This window comes from Magnolia sinica, chromosome 10 (genome assembly GCF_029962835.1).
Source record: "Magnolia sinica isolate HGM2019 chromosome 10, MsV1, whole genome shotgun sequence".
NCBI lineage: Eukaryota > Viridiplantae > Streptophyta > Magnoliopsida > Magnoliales > Magnoliaceae > Magnolia > Magnolia sinica.
Genome location: NC_080582.1, coordinates 24,299,562 through 24,315,292, shown reverse-complemented (window position 1 = coordinate 24,315,292; position 15,731 = coordinate 24,299,562). Strand labels below are relative to the sequence as shown.

At 38.4% G+C, this 15,731-nt stretch overlaps 1 protein-coding gene across 1 annotated transcript; it reads right to left on the bottom strand.

The window, feature by feature from the left end:
• Positions 1–767: 767 nt before the first annotated feature.
• On the bottom strand, positions 768–2,228 carry LOC131217442 (UDP-glycosyltransferase 75C1-like). Its single transcript, XM_058212362.1, has one exon. The coding sequence runs from the start codon at positions 2,226–2,228 to the stop codon at positions 768–770; it is 1,461 nt and encodes a 486-aa protein (XP_058068345.1).
• Between the last annotated feature and the right edge of the window lie 13,503 nt (positions 2,229–15,731).

Sequence of the window (15,731 nt, the reverse complement as noted above, 5' to 3'; positions counted from 1 at the left end):
GTTGCATGTGTAACATGTGTGTCACTATGCTGTCATTCTATTGGGCACATGACCCACTAATGATGATCAGCACCGTCAAAACATTGTCCATGTAAATCAACACCGTCCGAACATTGTCCAGCACCGTCCAAACATTGTCCATGTAAATCAACACCGTCCAAACATTGTCCAGCACCATCCAAACATTGTCCATGTAAATCAAAGATAAAAATTGTTGGTTAGGCACTCAAACATGATCCTATGCTTGTGGTCCATCCGAGATTTGGAATTTCATCATTTTTAGGCAAAGCATATATTTAAGCAAGCTTATTACAACCATTGTGTCAAAAATTACATATCTCACTAATTAGATGTATTAAAGCTAATTGAGTAATTAAATTCAAACCCATGTAAATATACCATGCATAGCTACTTTTGAATTAAAGTTGATTCATAATCCAGGGTGCCAAACACATTAGGAGGATTTCAAATCCTGAGGGTTTTAAATCCAGGGGTTTCTGAATGAGGGGTTCCAAACTCACGCTCCCAAGCAGTCCCTCACCATTAGGCAAACTATTAGATAAATGGAAAAATGAAAAGTGCGGTTTGCGTGAAATAAAACATACTGTGATAATTCTGTTTTTTTTTTTAAAAAAGAAAAAGAAGAAGGCTGACCCATCTTCATGTCAAGACTTTAAGGTGATCTTAATGTCTTGACCCATCTTTTCGCGGTTCAAATGTCCTGCCTACATCAGACAATGGGAATGAAAGAAGGGGGCTGTATGTGATCATTTCTCATCATCTATCCTCTCTCTCTCGCCATTCGTCTTCTGCACATCGCCATTGCAGTCTCTAGGTCCACTTTCACCTGTCATCTCCATCACAAATGCGCGAACATTCTGATCAGATGAACCACCTTCACGTACGGCGTCCCTGGCCAACTGTCTCCATCTCAAAGCATTCCTTCTAATCCCTTCCCCACCCTCTCCCATCACCAAATCCAAACATCTCTTCACCTCCCCATGTTCGAAAACTCCCTCTCCATTGGCCTTCGCCCTGACACCAGCCTTCCAAATATCCTCCACCAACTTCGCATTCGATGTCTGATCCGTCCAACACGGTAAACACACTATCGGGATACCTGCAGCCAAGCTCTCTGTCGTCGAATTCCACCCACAGTGCGAAATAAAGCAACCCACCGAAGAGTGTGAAAGAACCTCCAGTTGCAAACACCATGGCACCACCATCCCTTCTTTCCTCTCCATCTCCATTCTCACTTTCTCCCAGAACTCAGTCTCGTCATTCATTCCAGCCCCGTTCTCAGTGGGCCTGATGATCCACAAGAATGGACGGTTGCTTTCGAGCAACCCATTTAAAATCTCTACCTTCTGATTATTCGGCAACACCACCATACTGCCAAAGGAGACATAAACTACCGTTGAGGCTGGCTTCGAGTCCAACCACTCAATGTAGTTTCTTGAATTCTTATACATCTCTCCACCGTCAGTGGCATGGGACAGGTTCTTTCCATCAAAGAACTCCGGTGGGAAGAACGGTCCCACAGAGATCTGGTCCACCCCATCAACAGCTCTGATCGAATCTGGCTCTCCTTCATCGAACGTGTTTATGAGAACACGTGGTCTTTCTTCTTTATCCAACCTCTCAAACTGTTCTCTGAATGATGCGGCCATGAAAACGTATGAAGCGGAAGGGATAATGAATGAAGGTAGTTCTTTGGAGGTGAGTGGTGGCAACCCTGGTAATTTTATGGAAGAAGAAGGGCCTTTTTCAATGCTCTTGACGATGAGATCGTCGTAGCCATGGAAGTAGTGGTAGTAAATGGCGAAGACTGTTGCTGGCTGGATCCAGAGGAGCACGTTCGGGGTGTTGAGGCTACGTGCAACGTCAGCAGCCCATTGGAGAAGGAGCGTGTACACCACACACGTGACGGGACGGCGCTCGTTTGCTAAGGTGCGCATGAGGTCGGCGAGGGCCTCCGAACCATGCTGCCTGAACTGGGCCATGAGTTCCGCTAGGTCGGCGGTGGGACTTGGGCCGTCATCGTAGCCGTCGGAGAAGGTGGCGTAGGATAGCCCTTCGGGCGGGGTGGATTTTATCATGCGCCGGTAGGCGTAGACGGTCGTGAGAAAGGTGACGCGGGCACCTGCATGGATGAGGCGCTGGGCGAATTGGAGTGCGGGGTTGATGTGGCCAGGCATGTGATAGGCTAGGAGAAGGAAGTGCGCCATTCTGAGTTTGATTGCGTCTCTCTCCGCGCGGAATTTTATAGACGCTTATGGTCTGAGCGGTGAATATAGGGATAGCGGTTTTCTCTCCGGCACGATGGTGTATGTGGTAAAATTCGTCGCCCTACAAGGGACAAGAGGAATGTGATGATACGAATCATAAGCGTCCATTTATTTGAAGAAAGAAGGAAGAACAACAAACTGAAAGGACAATGATAACCAATGGTGTGGATGGAGACAACATAAATGTATATTCCAACAAAAGGAGGTAAATATTGGATGGTAAGATCATTTTGTCAGTTTACTGGCAAGTGGGCCATCTGTGCTGGGTTGCATCGGATCAATCGCTTGGATAACCGAAATGGTGGCCCTAATTGTTTGAAGATAAAGTGAACATGCATAATATCCTCATGCCGTGATGTAGAGCAGGTCGCGCACAGTTTCATGGCCGAGATGGATTAAAAAGGCTCAATCAAAATTTAAGTAATCCAGACCGTCAGAACTCAAAACGGACGTACCATCAGATCGACGGTCGAAATCCCCGGTAAGTTTTAATGTGATTATAACTCTTCATCCATTTTGCTTCGGGAAGGTGAAAAATGCTTAGAATAATTAAGAGAATATCTGCCTACTTTTGGCTGAAAACTATTTGACCAGATATCACGACCTTGTTTTTGCTGAAAACTATATCACGACCATTTATAAATGGTAAGTATACTAGTCGTGATTTCCAGGAGTTTTAATTGAAGCTTTTTCCCCCGGTACTTCTCACTTTCGAGCCACATACCGTATTCCCGGCCAAACTTACCTTCCCGTAATGCTTCTCTCCTTCACGGACAGCTTTTCACCGGACCAAAATACCCTTGTCTCTTTTTCGGAAGTGGATTGGCTGGTGTGCGAAGACGAGCGCTAATGCTCCTTGAACTCAGAGTTGTACAACCCGTTCAAAAGAGATCAAAATTACATAGGCCTCACATTTATGTATTTATTATATCCACAACGTTCATCTATATTTCAAAATCATTTGAGAGCATTAAAAAAAAAAAAGAATCAGACCACACCACAAATAGTAGCGGGGAAATTGATTTTCACCATTAAAAATTTTGTAGGGCCCACCATAACGTTTATTTTCCATCCAATCTATTTATAAGGTCACAAAGACCTGGATGAAGAGGAAAAACAAATTTCATATTGATCCAAAACTTCTATCACCCCTAAAAGGGTTTCAATGGTAGACTTTCAATCCCCCACTACTTTTTTATAGTGTGGTCCACTTAATAGTTAGATCTGTCTTATTTTTCATCTCAAGCCTTAATACGAGCTCACCAAATGGATGGATGGTTTGGATATAACACGTACCTCATGATAAGACCCACAAAACTTGTACCAACCAATCCACTTTCTCTTATATGCGGTGGTACTACCACCGGTTTAGCAGTAGTGCCGCGACACTCTGTCTAGTTTTTATTTATTTATTTATTTACAAGAAGAACTTTTTTCTCCCTAAATTTTTCTCTAATAGATATTTATGTAAACATGTATTTATAAACATATAAAAATATTTTTCTCTTTTTTTTTATTCACTTCTTTGTTTATTCATTTAACAAGCATATCTCTTAAACCAGAATGAGTTACTTGATGTACCTTATATGATTTTGGGGTAGGAGAAGCTACTTTAGCCAACCAACCTGGTTATTTTCCAATATTTCATTATGTCGATTGTTGAAAATCCATTTCATTCACTTCGTGGTGAATTTCATTCACTTCGTAGTTAATTTCATTCACTTGGCAGTGAATTTCATTCACTTCGTGGTCAATTTCATTCACTTCGTTCACTTCTCGGTAAATTTTATTTACTTCATGGTCAATTTCAATCAGTTCGCGGTCAATTTCATTCACTTCATAGTGAATTTCATTTACTTCGTAGTCACTTTTATTCACTTCATTCACTTCGCAATCAATTTCATTAACTTCGCAGTCAATTTTATTCACTTCGCAGTCAATTTCATTCACTTCGCGGTCAATTTCATTCACTTCGCTGTTAATTTCATTCACTTCATGGTGCATTTCATTCACTTTGCGGTCAATTTCATTAAATTCGCGTTCAATTTCATTCACTTCGCAGTCAATTTCATTCACTATATTCACTTCGTAGTCAATTTCATTCACTTCGCGGTCAATTTCATTCACTTCACAGTGGATCTAGCTACTTTTTGTCACTGATGGCTATCACAAGTAATGCAAGTGATGGACAGAGGGGATTTCACGTTATGACATAGTGGCCCTAAAGAGCTTGGGTGTTTTACATAGTGTTGGAGAGGATTCCTTCCATAGTTGGTTTTAAGCGGTGGAGCCACATTACACGTGCGCCGTGAGTTAGTCCTTTTCTAGAATCCAAAATGCCCCTCTTTATAATTTGCATTCCTTTCACGGCGGTACTACAGCCGGTCCGGCGGTAGTGCCGCTCGGACTGTCCAGCGGGCGACAACACTTATCGTACTGAGTAAACTCTGTGAGGTTCATCATCATTTATGTATTTCATTCAATTTCTAGCCATTTCTTTTACTTTTATGTATTCACATTCTATTCACACATTTTCATATTTCAAATTTGCTGCATATGGTTTTCAATTGTGAAGGCAATTGAATTGAGAACTCAATAACAAGAAAAACAAAAGTCATTTTCTACAGTTGCTATTGGGCCTGTTAACAAACATATGGGACTCAAACGAGAAGAATATGGGGTTGATTTTCTTCTTAATAGAGTTGTTTTTCAACAATTTAAGCACAAGTTGAATGAAGGAGATTGCATACAATCAAGTGATGGGGATGAGCTTGGAGTATTCGAGTTGACTTGACCATGGCATTAAATTAATTAAATAAGAATAAATTGAGTAGCAAAAAAAAAAAAAAAACTTGAACTGCTAGGTATCTTATAAATAACACTAAAAGGCATATTGGTAATGCATTGTGTGCTGCTTAAGCTCTTTACCTCCTTAGTAGAGGTCAATGCGCTACACCTTACTTTTTATTTAAAAAGTTGCTCCAGTGAGTTGCTCGGCCAATTCATACCCAGTTGAGATCAAGTCTATCTTTCTCAATGTCTTGCCTCAAAATTTGAATTGAGTTGACTCAGTTGAGTTTCAAGTTGAGTCAGTGAATTTTAGAATTATGCTGGCAACCTAGGTCCTATCCATTTACTAAACAAGTCTAGGATTTAAGACTGCTCCAATCCAAAACAAATTATAAAAGCCAAAGCCGCACATAACTTGCCTTGTTTATCATTGTGCCTTGGTGGATGGTCTTTTTTTTTTTTTTTTACAGATTAATTGAAGGGAGAGGAGCCAATGCTAAGTGCTACATCTAGCTACAGATCTAGAATGTTTGTCCGTGGGGTCTAATCATGGATGTCCCATATACCAAAAGTTGCATCAGTTGAATGATAGTAGCTGCTAATTGGACATTTTTGCTCATCCAAATGTACAATTGGTTAAACCTTTTTCTGACCATTTGAAAAGCTTAAAAGTCCTCCAATCAGTATCTAGGATCACCAATGGATTTGATCTTGGGGTGTGCTCCATCTATAGTAGGGCCAAACAAAGATGAAGAGAGTGCTTGATAACTTAGATATACTAGTAATAACATCAAATGCTTTATCATAATTGAAATGTAAGAAGGTTCAAATAGAATAGGAGAGCAGAGATGGCTATTGAGCTCATTCAATAATGTAGCATTAGTAGTAAGCTTTCACAATGAATTTCATTCACTTTGCAGTGAATTTCATTCACATTGCGGTCAATTTCAATCAGTTCACGATCAATTTCATTCACTTCGCGGTGAATTTCATTTACTTCGTGGTCAATTTCAATCAGTTCGCGTTGAATTTCATTCACTTCATTCACTTTGCGGTGAATTTTATTCACTTCGCGATGAATTTCATTCACATAGCGGTCAATTTCAATCAGTTCGTGGTCAATTTCATTTACTTCATTCACTTCGCGGTGAATTTCATTCACTTCACGGTTAATTCCATTCACTTCGCAGTGAATTTCCTTCACTTCACGGTTAATTACATTCACTTCATTCACTTCGCGGTGAATTCCCTTCACTTCATTCACTTCGCGGTAAATTTCCTTCACTTCGCGGTGAATTTCACTCATTTCGCGGTGAATTTCATTCAATTAATTTACTTCACAGTGAATTTCTTTCACTTCGCGGTCAATTACATTCACGTCATTCACTTCGTGGTCAAATCCTTCACTTCGCAGTGAATTTACTTCAATTCGCGGTCAATTTCCTTCAATTCGCAGTGAATTCCTTCACTTCCCAGTGAATTCCATTAAATTCATCTACTTCGTGGTGAATTTCCTTCACTTCATGATCAATTCCATTTAATTTATTCACTTCGCGGTGAATTTTCTTCACTTCGTGGTCAATTTTATTCACTTCGCGGTGAATTTCCTTTACTTCGCGGTCAATTTCATTTACTTCATTCATTTTGCAGTGAATTTCCTTTACTTCGCGGTCAATTTCAATGGCTATGGTTATAATCCGTAGCCATAAGGAACAGAGGCTTTCAGAAATGACATTTCCAATAAAGCGGGGTATTTTGCTCCAATAAATGTGCATCAGTACAATAGGAGAGTAATCTGGGAAGGGCTTAATAAGGTACATGGCTTAAAAGTGTGGTGTACAGTAGGAAAAAACTTATTTTAATTGTAGTTTGATTCCAAAACTCCTCCGATATCTTAATATTCCTATTTAAAAGGTTTTGAACTCCTTTATTTCATTCACCAGTAAGTTTACAAATTTTCTGAAATTTATTTATTTATTATTATTATTATTATTATTATTATTTTTTCTATTTTGCTTCTTTTTTTTTTTTGTCATGAATTTGAAAAGTCCCTTTGAAGAGTCCAAGAAAATTTTGTGGATTCGAAGTAATTATCCTTGTGGTAGATGGTGATTGACCTCACGAAGGAACGGCGCAAAATGGATCGGGTGATAACGTTTGGGCTAACAGAAGCCGGCTGGATTTCGCTTATCTATGTAATGGCTAGTTCTGTATCATTAAAGAAACGATGGTGACTCACCCTGCCAATCCGTGGCACTGATGTGTACCTATCTGGACCATCCAAACTGTGATCTCATTGTGTATGAGGGTAATCTTTGATAATGCTTATCATGGACCACCGTGGTTCATGAAGGGCAAAAGAAAACGAAGAAGAAGAAGAATAGATCGGCCGTACAGAAGGATCCGGCCAAGTAGAGATTAGAGATGTAGACCGATAGTCCATAAGAACGCAACGAAATAGAGATGTAGATAGATCGTCTATGAGGATCCAACGGTTCAGATTAGAGTTAACCTCGTATTTATCTAGAAGAAATGTCCGCGAATCACCCGCTACGGAAAAAACCACACTTCGGTGGTGCATGACATGTGACATCATTTATTTTTTTGAACGGTGCTGAGTATGCCATTTGTCGAATGGGGAAGCAATGTGTACTAGATTGTGTACCGTAAAAAGCTAATACTAGTTGTGATGATCTTGTACACAAATGACCGCATGCGTTTAGCTTTAATATGTATTGTTGGGGTTTGTGAATGTGTCTTGCGTTGTGGACGTATTAGCATGTACGACCCGAATATGACTAAAATCCAACCACACGCCTCTGACCATAGTATCAAAAGCCGAATATGACTAAAATCCAACCACACGCCTGTGACCATAGTGTCAAAATATGTTGATTGAATGCATTTAAGTGATGCTGAAATAGGAACCGTTGAAAATACGAGTTTATTCTAGGAATACTTTTTGGCATTTTCAATTCAATCATGGAAATTGACATTTCAAAGGACGACTTACTCAACTTTTACATAAGTGTGCTATTTTATTTCTAATTCTATATGGGGGTTATATAAAACATGTTAATACAGGATTAGGATAACCGAGGGTGAATGTGAGAGAGAAAAAAGTGAGTAAATGGTTTCGAGAGGGAGAAATTAGGGTTTCGGATTTATAAGTTGTTCCATCTCTTATAATTTTTTGTTCACAGTGGATTGTTTGTTATTTGGTGTCGTAGTTTTTTCTCGTAAGGTTTTTTTCATATAAAATTCATGTGTTTACTATAGTTGCTTGAATTTTTCTTTTCCTATTGTGTTGTGTGATTCCGTTTAAGGTTGCTTCCGTGCTGAATAAGTCGTGAAAGAACTTGTTGCATCCTTAACAAGATATACAGAGACAACAAAGTCCATGCAGTTCATTCATCCATTCAGCCATCGATCGTAGAAGAACAAAGATTAGCGAATGGAAGGGTTCATCCTTCTTATGAGGTTTTTTTTTTTCCATCCAAATGAAAAGACTTTCAATTAAGCACTTGATAGCTATATATAGAAAGCAAAACGAACTTAAAACTAAAAATATTTTATTAATATTTTACTATAAGAATGCTTCGCCAGCTTGAAATGCCAATAGATATGAAGGGAGGAAGATATCTCCTTCAACAATAATTACCAAGATTTCGTGTTGACTAAAAGAAGTAGGGAACTGTTTATCGGGCTTTTACAGCTCGGTGTTGATCTCGGTGGCAGAAGCTTGGGTAATGGTGGATGACTCTTAATTTGCATGGATTTAGGGTTATTAAATGTTATAATTGAGAAAGATTCATGCCTCATAGCTGATGAAATCTGTCACGCCCCGAAATCCGGGTACAGAGTGTGCACCCTCAGACCCGAGTTTCAGTTCGTAACTCGTACACAAAGTGTACTAATTTAATTCCTTAATCAGTTTAATCAGAGATGATAATTATATTCAGTCTAAGTTTCACTATAATCTCAATCACACATACATAACACTTAGCACCAATCAATCAGGCATATATAAATCTTGACAACCCTTAAAATAAAATAAACCTTAAAAATCATTCATTTATTACATCATCATACTACAATTATATTTATTCCATACTAACATTGTTTCAATGAAATAAATCTAAATAATTTCTTAAAATCTCAAAATCAATACCGATATGCATTTTACGTTAATCAAACTATGCTAGCAAGTAATCAGAAATGGTCTAATGCAGCCACTTCATCTTCAGATAAGTATAGTCATGTTTTACATGGATCGTGTTTAGGTATGGTGCATCCTTCTGGTTCTTGCGCCACATCATCTGTTAATGACTCTTCTGTACGGTTTTTCTATCAATAAAAGGGTAAGCTGGCTAGGCTTAGTGAAATAACTCAGCATGGTTCATAATTATAATAATTAAAATAACATAAAATGGATGTACAATGATATGGATGCAAATAATGTATGAATGCATCAGATGGGGTGATCGTCCATCTCCTTGGGTTGGAAGTCGTCAACTCGCATCCACCCGTTGGGTAGTCTTCCACCTTTCGGTAGGCTTGGGTATAGCCCGCATCTGGTAACGCTCTACTAGGATCAACATTTCTTCCAGGGAGGGCCTCTAGGATCGATTATGCATCATGTAAATGTAATGAATGATGGATGATATATAAATGCATATTTTTCATGTTTGGCATAGTTGTTTTGATCAAAATATTTACATATGAATTTAGCGTACAATTATCATGACAAAATATTCAAATCAGTATATCAATTAATCAAACAATTACAAATGAATTATTTTAATTTTAATAAATTTTGAGACAAGTTGATTACTCACCTGAGTCTGATAGTGTAGAATCCACAAGGTAAATGGATTGGTTTGATTTCAGAGATCCTATCAGTTATATCAACAACATTATTATTCATCTACTTATTTTATATGGTGGGGCCCTCCTTTGATATATATCCTACGTGGCCAAATCTTAAATAATCAAATAATTAAAATTATATGTTTATTAAATTTAATTATCAAAATTTAGATTTTCTTTTTAAGATCCTAAAATTGAATGTCAAATAATTAATCGGGGTGGCCCACCGGATGATTGGATCATCCAGATTCTTGAGGTCTTGGCATATTTTGCCTTTATACACTGGATGAATGGTATGGATCTAATCATGTATACACCAATGGTCCATCTCGACCTTTTACGCCAAGTGATATCAACACTTGCAAAAAAATCTAAGATTCTTTTATTAAACACTTTTAGATCTGACTAATGTGGCCCATCTGATAGTTAGATTGATCTAAAAATTATGGCTCTTATATATTTTGGCCTTAGGGATCATATGATCCATACAAATCTATCTTAACATAATCAGATTCCATCCATTTAATTTATTCTTAAAATTTTACTAACCAGATTTGAAATTATAAAAGCATCACTTTATTAAAATTGTCTTTACACACCTATACAATGATCGTGTGGATGATCCACACCATCCATTGTATAGATCAAGAAGAAATTAATAACATAATAAAAAATTAAAAAGATCTAATAATTAGAACTTACCAGATCGAGCTTTCTTAGAATCTCTTCTTCCTTTTTCTCCATGGCTTTTTTTTTTCTTCTATTAAGGAAAAACCTCTCCGTATCCATTTTTAAAGAAACTTCTCTTGATAAGATAGGATGAGCACATCCTTCCTTATCTTGAATTTGAATTTTTTTACGATATTTGATAAATTTTTTTTTTATTATTACCACTCCAAGAATCGATCCCTAAACCTCTCTCTCAACAAAGAATGTCTCTACCAATTCAACTATTGACTTATTTTTATTTTTTATTTAAAAATAAAATCTTTAAATATTTATTTTAATTTTTTTAATGCACCAGAATTTAGAGTTGTTACAAAATCTCTTCTTTACAAGGGGCAACCCTTGGAATATTTAGTGCCGATTGGGCTCAATCTATCAGAAGAGTGGAGCGATTTTTGTCTTAATTTCTCATGCTTTATGTAAATCTAATTTGGTTGCGGATGCTCTAGCAAAGATGGGAAGCGGAGGCAACCGCAATAGTGTATATCAAAGTTGGGACAAACTCCCAGGCATGTGAGAGGCTCGATGGTTTTGGATAATGCAAGTCTAGGCTCCATTAGAGTAGTGAATCACAAAAGGAGTAGGTCGTGAGCTTAGAGGGTGGTAATGGCTTTTCTTGTTTTCTTTTAGTTGAGTTTTGTGCAACTATAGGATAGGTGGGCCCCTTTATTTTTTTGTGGGGACCACCCAAAATTCTCTGATGTATTTTTGTTTGCAATCCTTTTCTAGTAAATTTAAAAGTGGCAATATCCCACCTTTTTCTTTTAAAAAATAACACTTACAATTAGCTTAAAAGAAAAATACAACAATTTTTTCATGGCTTGGCAGGAAATCGGGCTTCATGGGGAAATAGTCATGGCGCCAAACGGTCATTTGTTCATTACCTGACGTGAAGACAAGCTTCGCGGTGAGACGGTCATTTGTTTGTTGCTTGATAAAAATCAAGCTTCATAGCAAGATGGTCGATGAAGGGTGGATTTTCGATGGTCGGTTCGAAACATGGTTGAGAGACTAGGCACATAAGGAGAAAGCCAGTGTAGTGATAAATTGTTTGAAATGTTGGCGAGAGCCAAGCTCATGATAAGATGGTTGTAATTCAACTATTTATTTGTTGCTTTAGTTGAGAGAATTAGGCTTTACATTGAGATAGTGGACATAATTATTTAGCACATGGAAAAAATCCCGACAACCTTCCATTCAAGACTAAGCAATCTTCCTAGTAGTTTAATGGTGTGTTATTGACGTAGGGTGGAGGGATAAGATTATGTTGGCTAGCAGTTGGGGAGTTAGACTAAAACTTAACTAAGGGCATCCATGAGGGATGAGGGATATGAAGTGTTGCATTGTAGAGTAGAGTTGTGTTGGATTGGCATGGGCTTGGAACTATTCTCTATTGGCTTTATTTATATGGATACATGAGGGTGCTAGCATATAGCCACAGGAATCCCTTCTCATGATTTTCATTCCAATCAATTAGCTAAAGGAATAGACATGGCCAATTATACTTTCTCTTCAAAGTCATGCCCTAAGATATTTACATAATCATCCAGCCATCAAATGTGCATAGCAAGTTATATCCTACCATGTGTGACGAAGAGAATCACAGCCATCTAGCCATGCGATCGTGCACACTTTTGCAGGCCATTACGTAAACTATGGCATTTCTTAATTTGCCATGAATCCATATGATGACTACTCATTTTGATCATTTTGATTGTGCGCATGTGTCCCATGGTGATGACCTTCTTAGTTCTCCATGATTTTCCTTCTGCCATTCATCTCGATTGTAAGGATCTCATCATGATCTTTCGTATAACAGTGTTTCCACATGTCAGCTTTATAGCTATCTAATTTAACACTATGATTAGGTGTAAATATTGCCTTGAAAAATCATTGTTATTAGATATTGATTCATTAACATGATGCATTTTACTTTTGAGTTAATTCGTATTAGAACATGTTTAAGGGGGTTTAAGAGGCACTGTCTCTAATGCTCCTGAGCACTTGAGATTAGACACAATGGCTTGGTAGTAGCCAATGGAGAGTTGTGTTCCATGGATTTCATTACTATATATATATATATATATATATATCATACTAGTGTTATCATTAGATAGTCATCTCAGGTAAGAGAAGTCTCCACCTATTGGGGTTAATTTAGTGGCAGTTTGCCTCATTCACTACCTTACATGAGTGTGTAAGTGTGCTTTGGATGGTTCCTTAGATTAGGTATTTGGTGACTTGTATTTTGCATGGATTGCATATAAGTATCAAGACTGCATTTGCCTAGACTTGAATAGGTTTTTGGCTACACTAGCTCCATCAAAATTCCCACGGCATGAGGGATGTGTGGATGGAGATGCTTTGATTGATCATGCTTTAACTTTCCTTATGAGGCTTCTGCATAGCCATCAAAAGTGGGTGTAGCTAAGTTTCTTCACCAAGGTCCTCGAAGTACACACAATCTAATATGAGATCTACTTAGTCTTTTCCAGGACATGAATAATACATGAATTGGTGATTAATCTTAATGTTGGATGATCCATCAAGTATTTAAAAGGATGACTTACACCTCTAAGGTTTTCAATTAGTTGTTAAAAAATTCAACCATTAGCTTTCATCTTTAACCATTGATTTGTTTTAATTCATACTTGACGGGCATATAATGTTTGACATCTAATAATATCTATAACCTAGGTGCTATGAGAATTGCCTAGGAATGGCAATCACCACTAATGGAGAGATTTAGACGATTGGGGTGCATGAATTAAGTAGATAAATAGACATGCTTCTTAGTAGGGTATTGTAAGTGCTTATATTTAAAGCACCCATGTAGTTGTCATATTTCGTTCACAAAATGTTGGTTAGATCTCAAGTACATTTCAGTCATCTACGACACCTCATGAAGATTGGCTCAACATCACAAGACTAGAAAACTCGGCATGATTATAAGTGAAAGATAAAGATCAATGTGTATGCGACCATTAGATAGAGTGACCTTAGAAAGGACCTTAGGTTAGGTGTTTTTTAAACATGGCCTTATATGCTTAAAATGTAAGATTTACTATGTAAATTCTCTAAAGTTCGGCCAGCCCAACTTCATGTTCAGCCTGTGTAATTAAGTTCAATCAACCCAACCTCAGCCTAGGCCAAGTTTGCAACAACAATAAAATGGAAAATCTGTTGCAAGTTTGGTTGGCCCAACTTGGCCTTGAGCCAGCATGAAGGTGTCTTCGGTCAAGTTTCCAGCAATGAAACTTTTCGATTTCATTGGTATTTGGCCAACTGAACCCTGCATTTGGCTAATCGGATTTTTTATTTATCTTATCAGGCAAAATTTGATAATCTTTGGTGTTGCGCAGCACCCCAACAACGCAGTGAACCGAGATCCAATCTCTGGTCTCACCCACAAATGATAAACAGAAAGAAATATAAACTAGAAAAAGAATCAAAGCATTCCAAATAAACCATAAGACAAGATATATGTCGAAAAACCTCAACAAGGATAAAAAAATCACGGATGCAAACTTCCACTATGAAGAAAAATGAAGATTACAAGGTAATATACTAGCCTCTCCCTTAGAAGTACATAGAAAGCCCTTTACCCACACTTTAGAATTATTTTCCATCCACTAGAAAAGCCCTAGGGACACCTATTTATAGTTTAGGCAACTTCCCTCTTGCACCCTTGCGAAAATCGACTCAAAAATCCGCAGTCCGCATCAAATCCGGAAACGAATCTGCGCAACCTCGACTGGTTGAGCATGGGCCTCGACCGGTCGAGTACCGCGAAACCAAAAACCTATCTTCGCTGGACTTTGAGTCAAGCTAGTCCACGATTGGTCGAGTCGGCCATTCGACCGGTCAAGCAGGGCACTCGACTGGTTGAGCGGCCCCTAGATGTGGCTTCACATCTCAACAATCTCCTAATTGGAGACACATCGCCATAAACCTTCATTTTCTACATCTGGAGTGCACAACCACCCCGTCTTCAAGCCTGAAGACCAATCAAAGCTGAACAAAGCTTCAACTTCTCCCATGCGACTGCGTTGGTCAGCATATCCGCAGGATTCTCACTCATATGAATCTTCTCCAGAGCAATCGATCCATCTTCCAGTAACGAACGTATGAAGTAATATCTGATGAAATATGCTTGGTCCTTGAATGAAAGGCTAAATTCTTAACCAAGTGTATTGCACTATGACTGTCACTATACCGCTTGCAATTTGCTTGCTTCTTACCAAACTTTTTCATGAAACTTTGCATCCACACCATCTCCTTGTACGCTTCTGTAGCCGCAACATATTCTGATTCTGTCGTATTGATAGATACTATCTTCTGTAACTGAGAGACCCAACTGAGATTCCGTCGTACTACAGCACTACTTAGAGTAAAGACATAACCTGTAGTACTTCTTCCGCTGTTGATATCTCCTACCAAATCTGAATCCACATAGCCTTGTAGCTTGATTTTCAATCCACCATAGCATAGCCCTACATCCTTAGTACCTACCAGGTATCTGAGGATCCACTTCACAGCTTCCCAATGTTCCTTCCCGGGGTTGTTTATGAACCTGCTAACAACTCCCACTACTTGAGCAATGTCTGGCCTCGTGCTCACCATAGCATACATGAGACTTCTAATAGTTGACGCGTATGGGAATTTAGCCATGTGGTCCTATTCCTCCTGCATCTTTGCCCCTTGCTCCTTAGATAGCTTGAAGTAGTTAGCTAATGGAGTGTTAACCGGCTTAGCACCTCCCATATTGAATCGATCAAGTACCTTGGCTATGTATTCTGTCTGTGGTAAAACCAGTTTCTTGTTTTCTCTGTCACGCTTTATCCTCATGCCTAGGATTTATTTTGCAGCTCCTAAATCTTTCATGACAAATTTTCTAGACAGTTGTCTTTTAAGATCTGAGATGTCCTTCATGCTTGAACTGGCCACAAGCATATCATTAACGTACAGAAGAAGCATGATGTACGATGTATCAAACTTCTTCAAATAACAACAATGGTCTGCATGCAATCTCCTAAAACCGTTTTTTGACATGAAGCT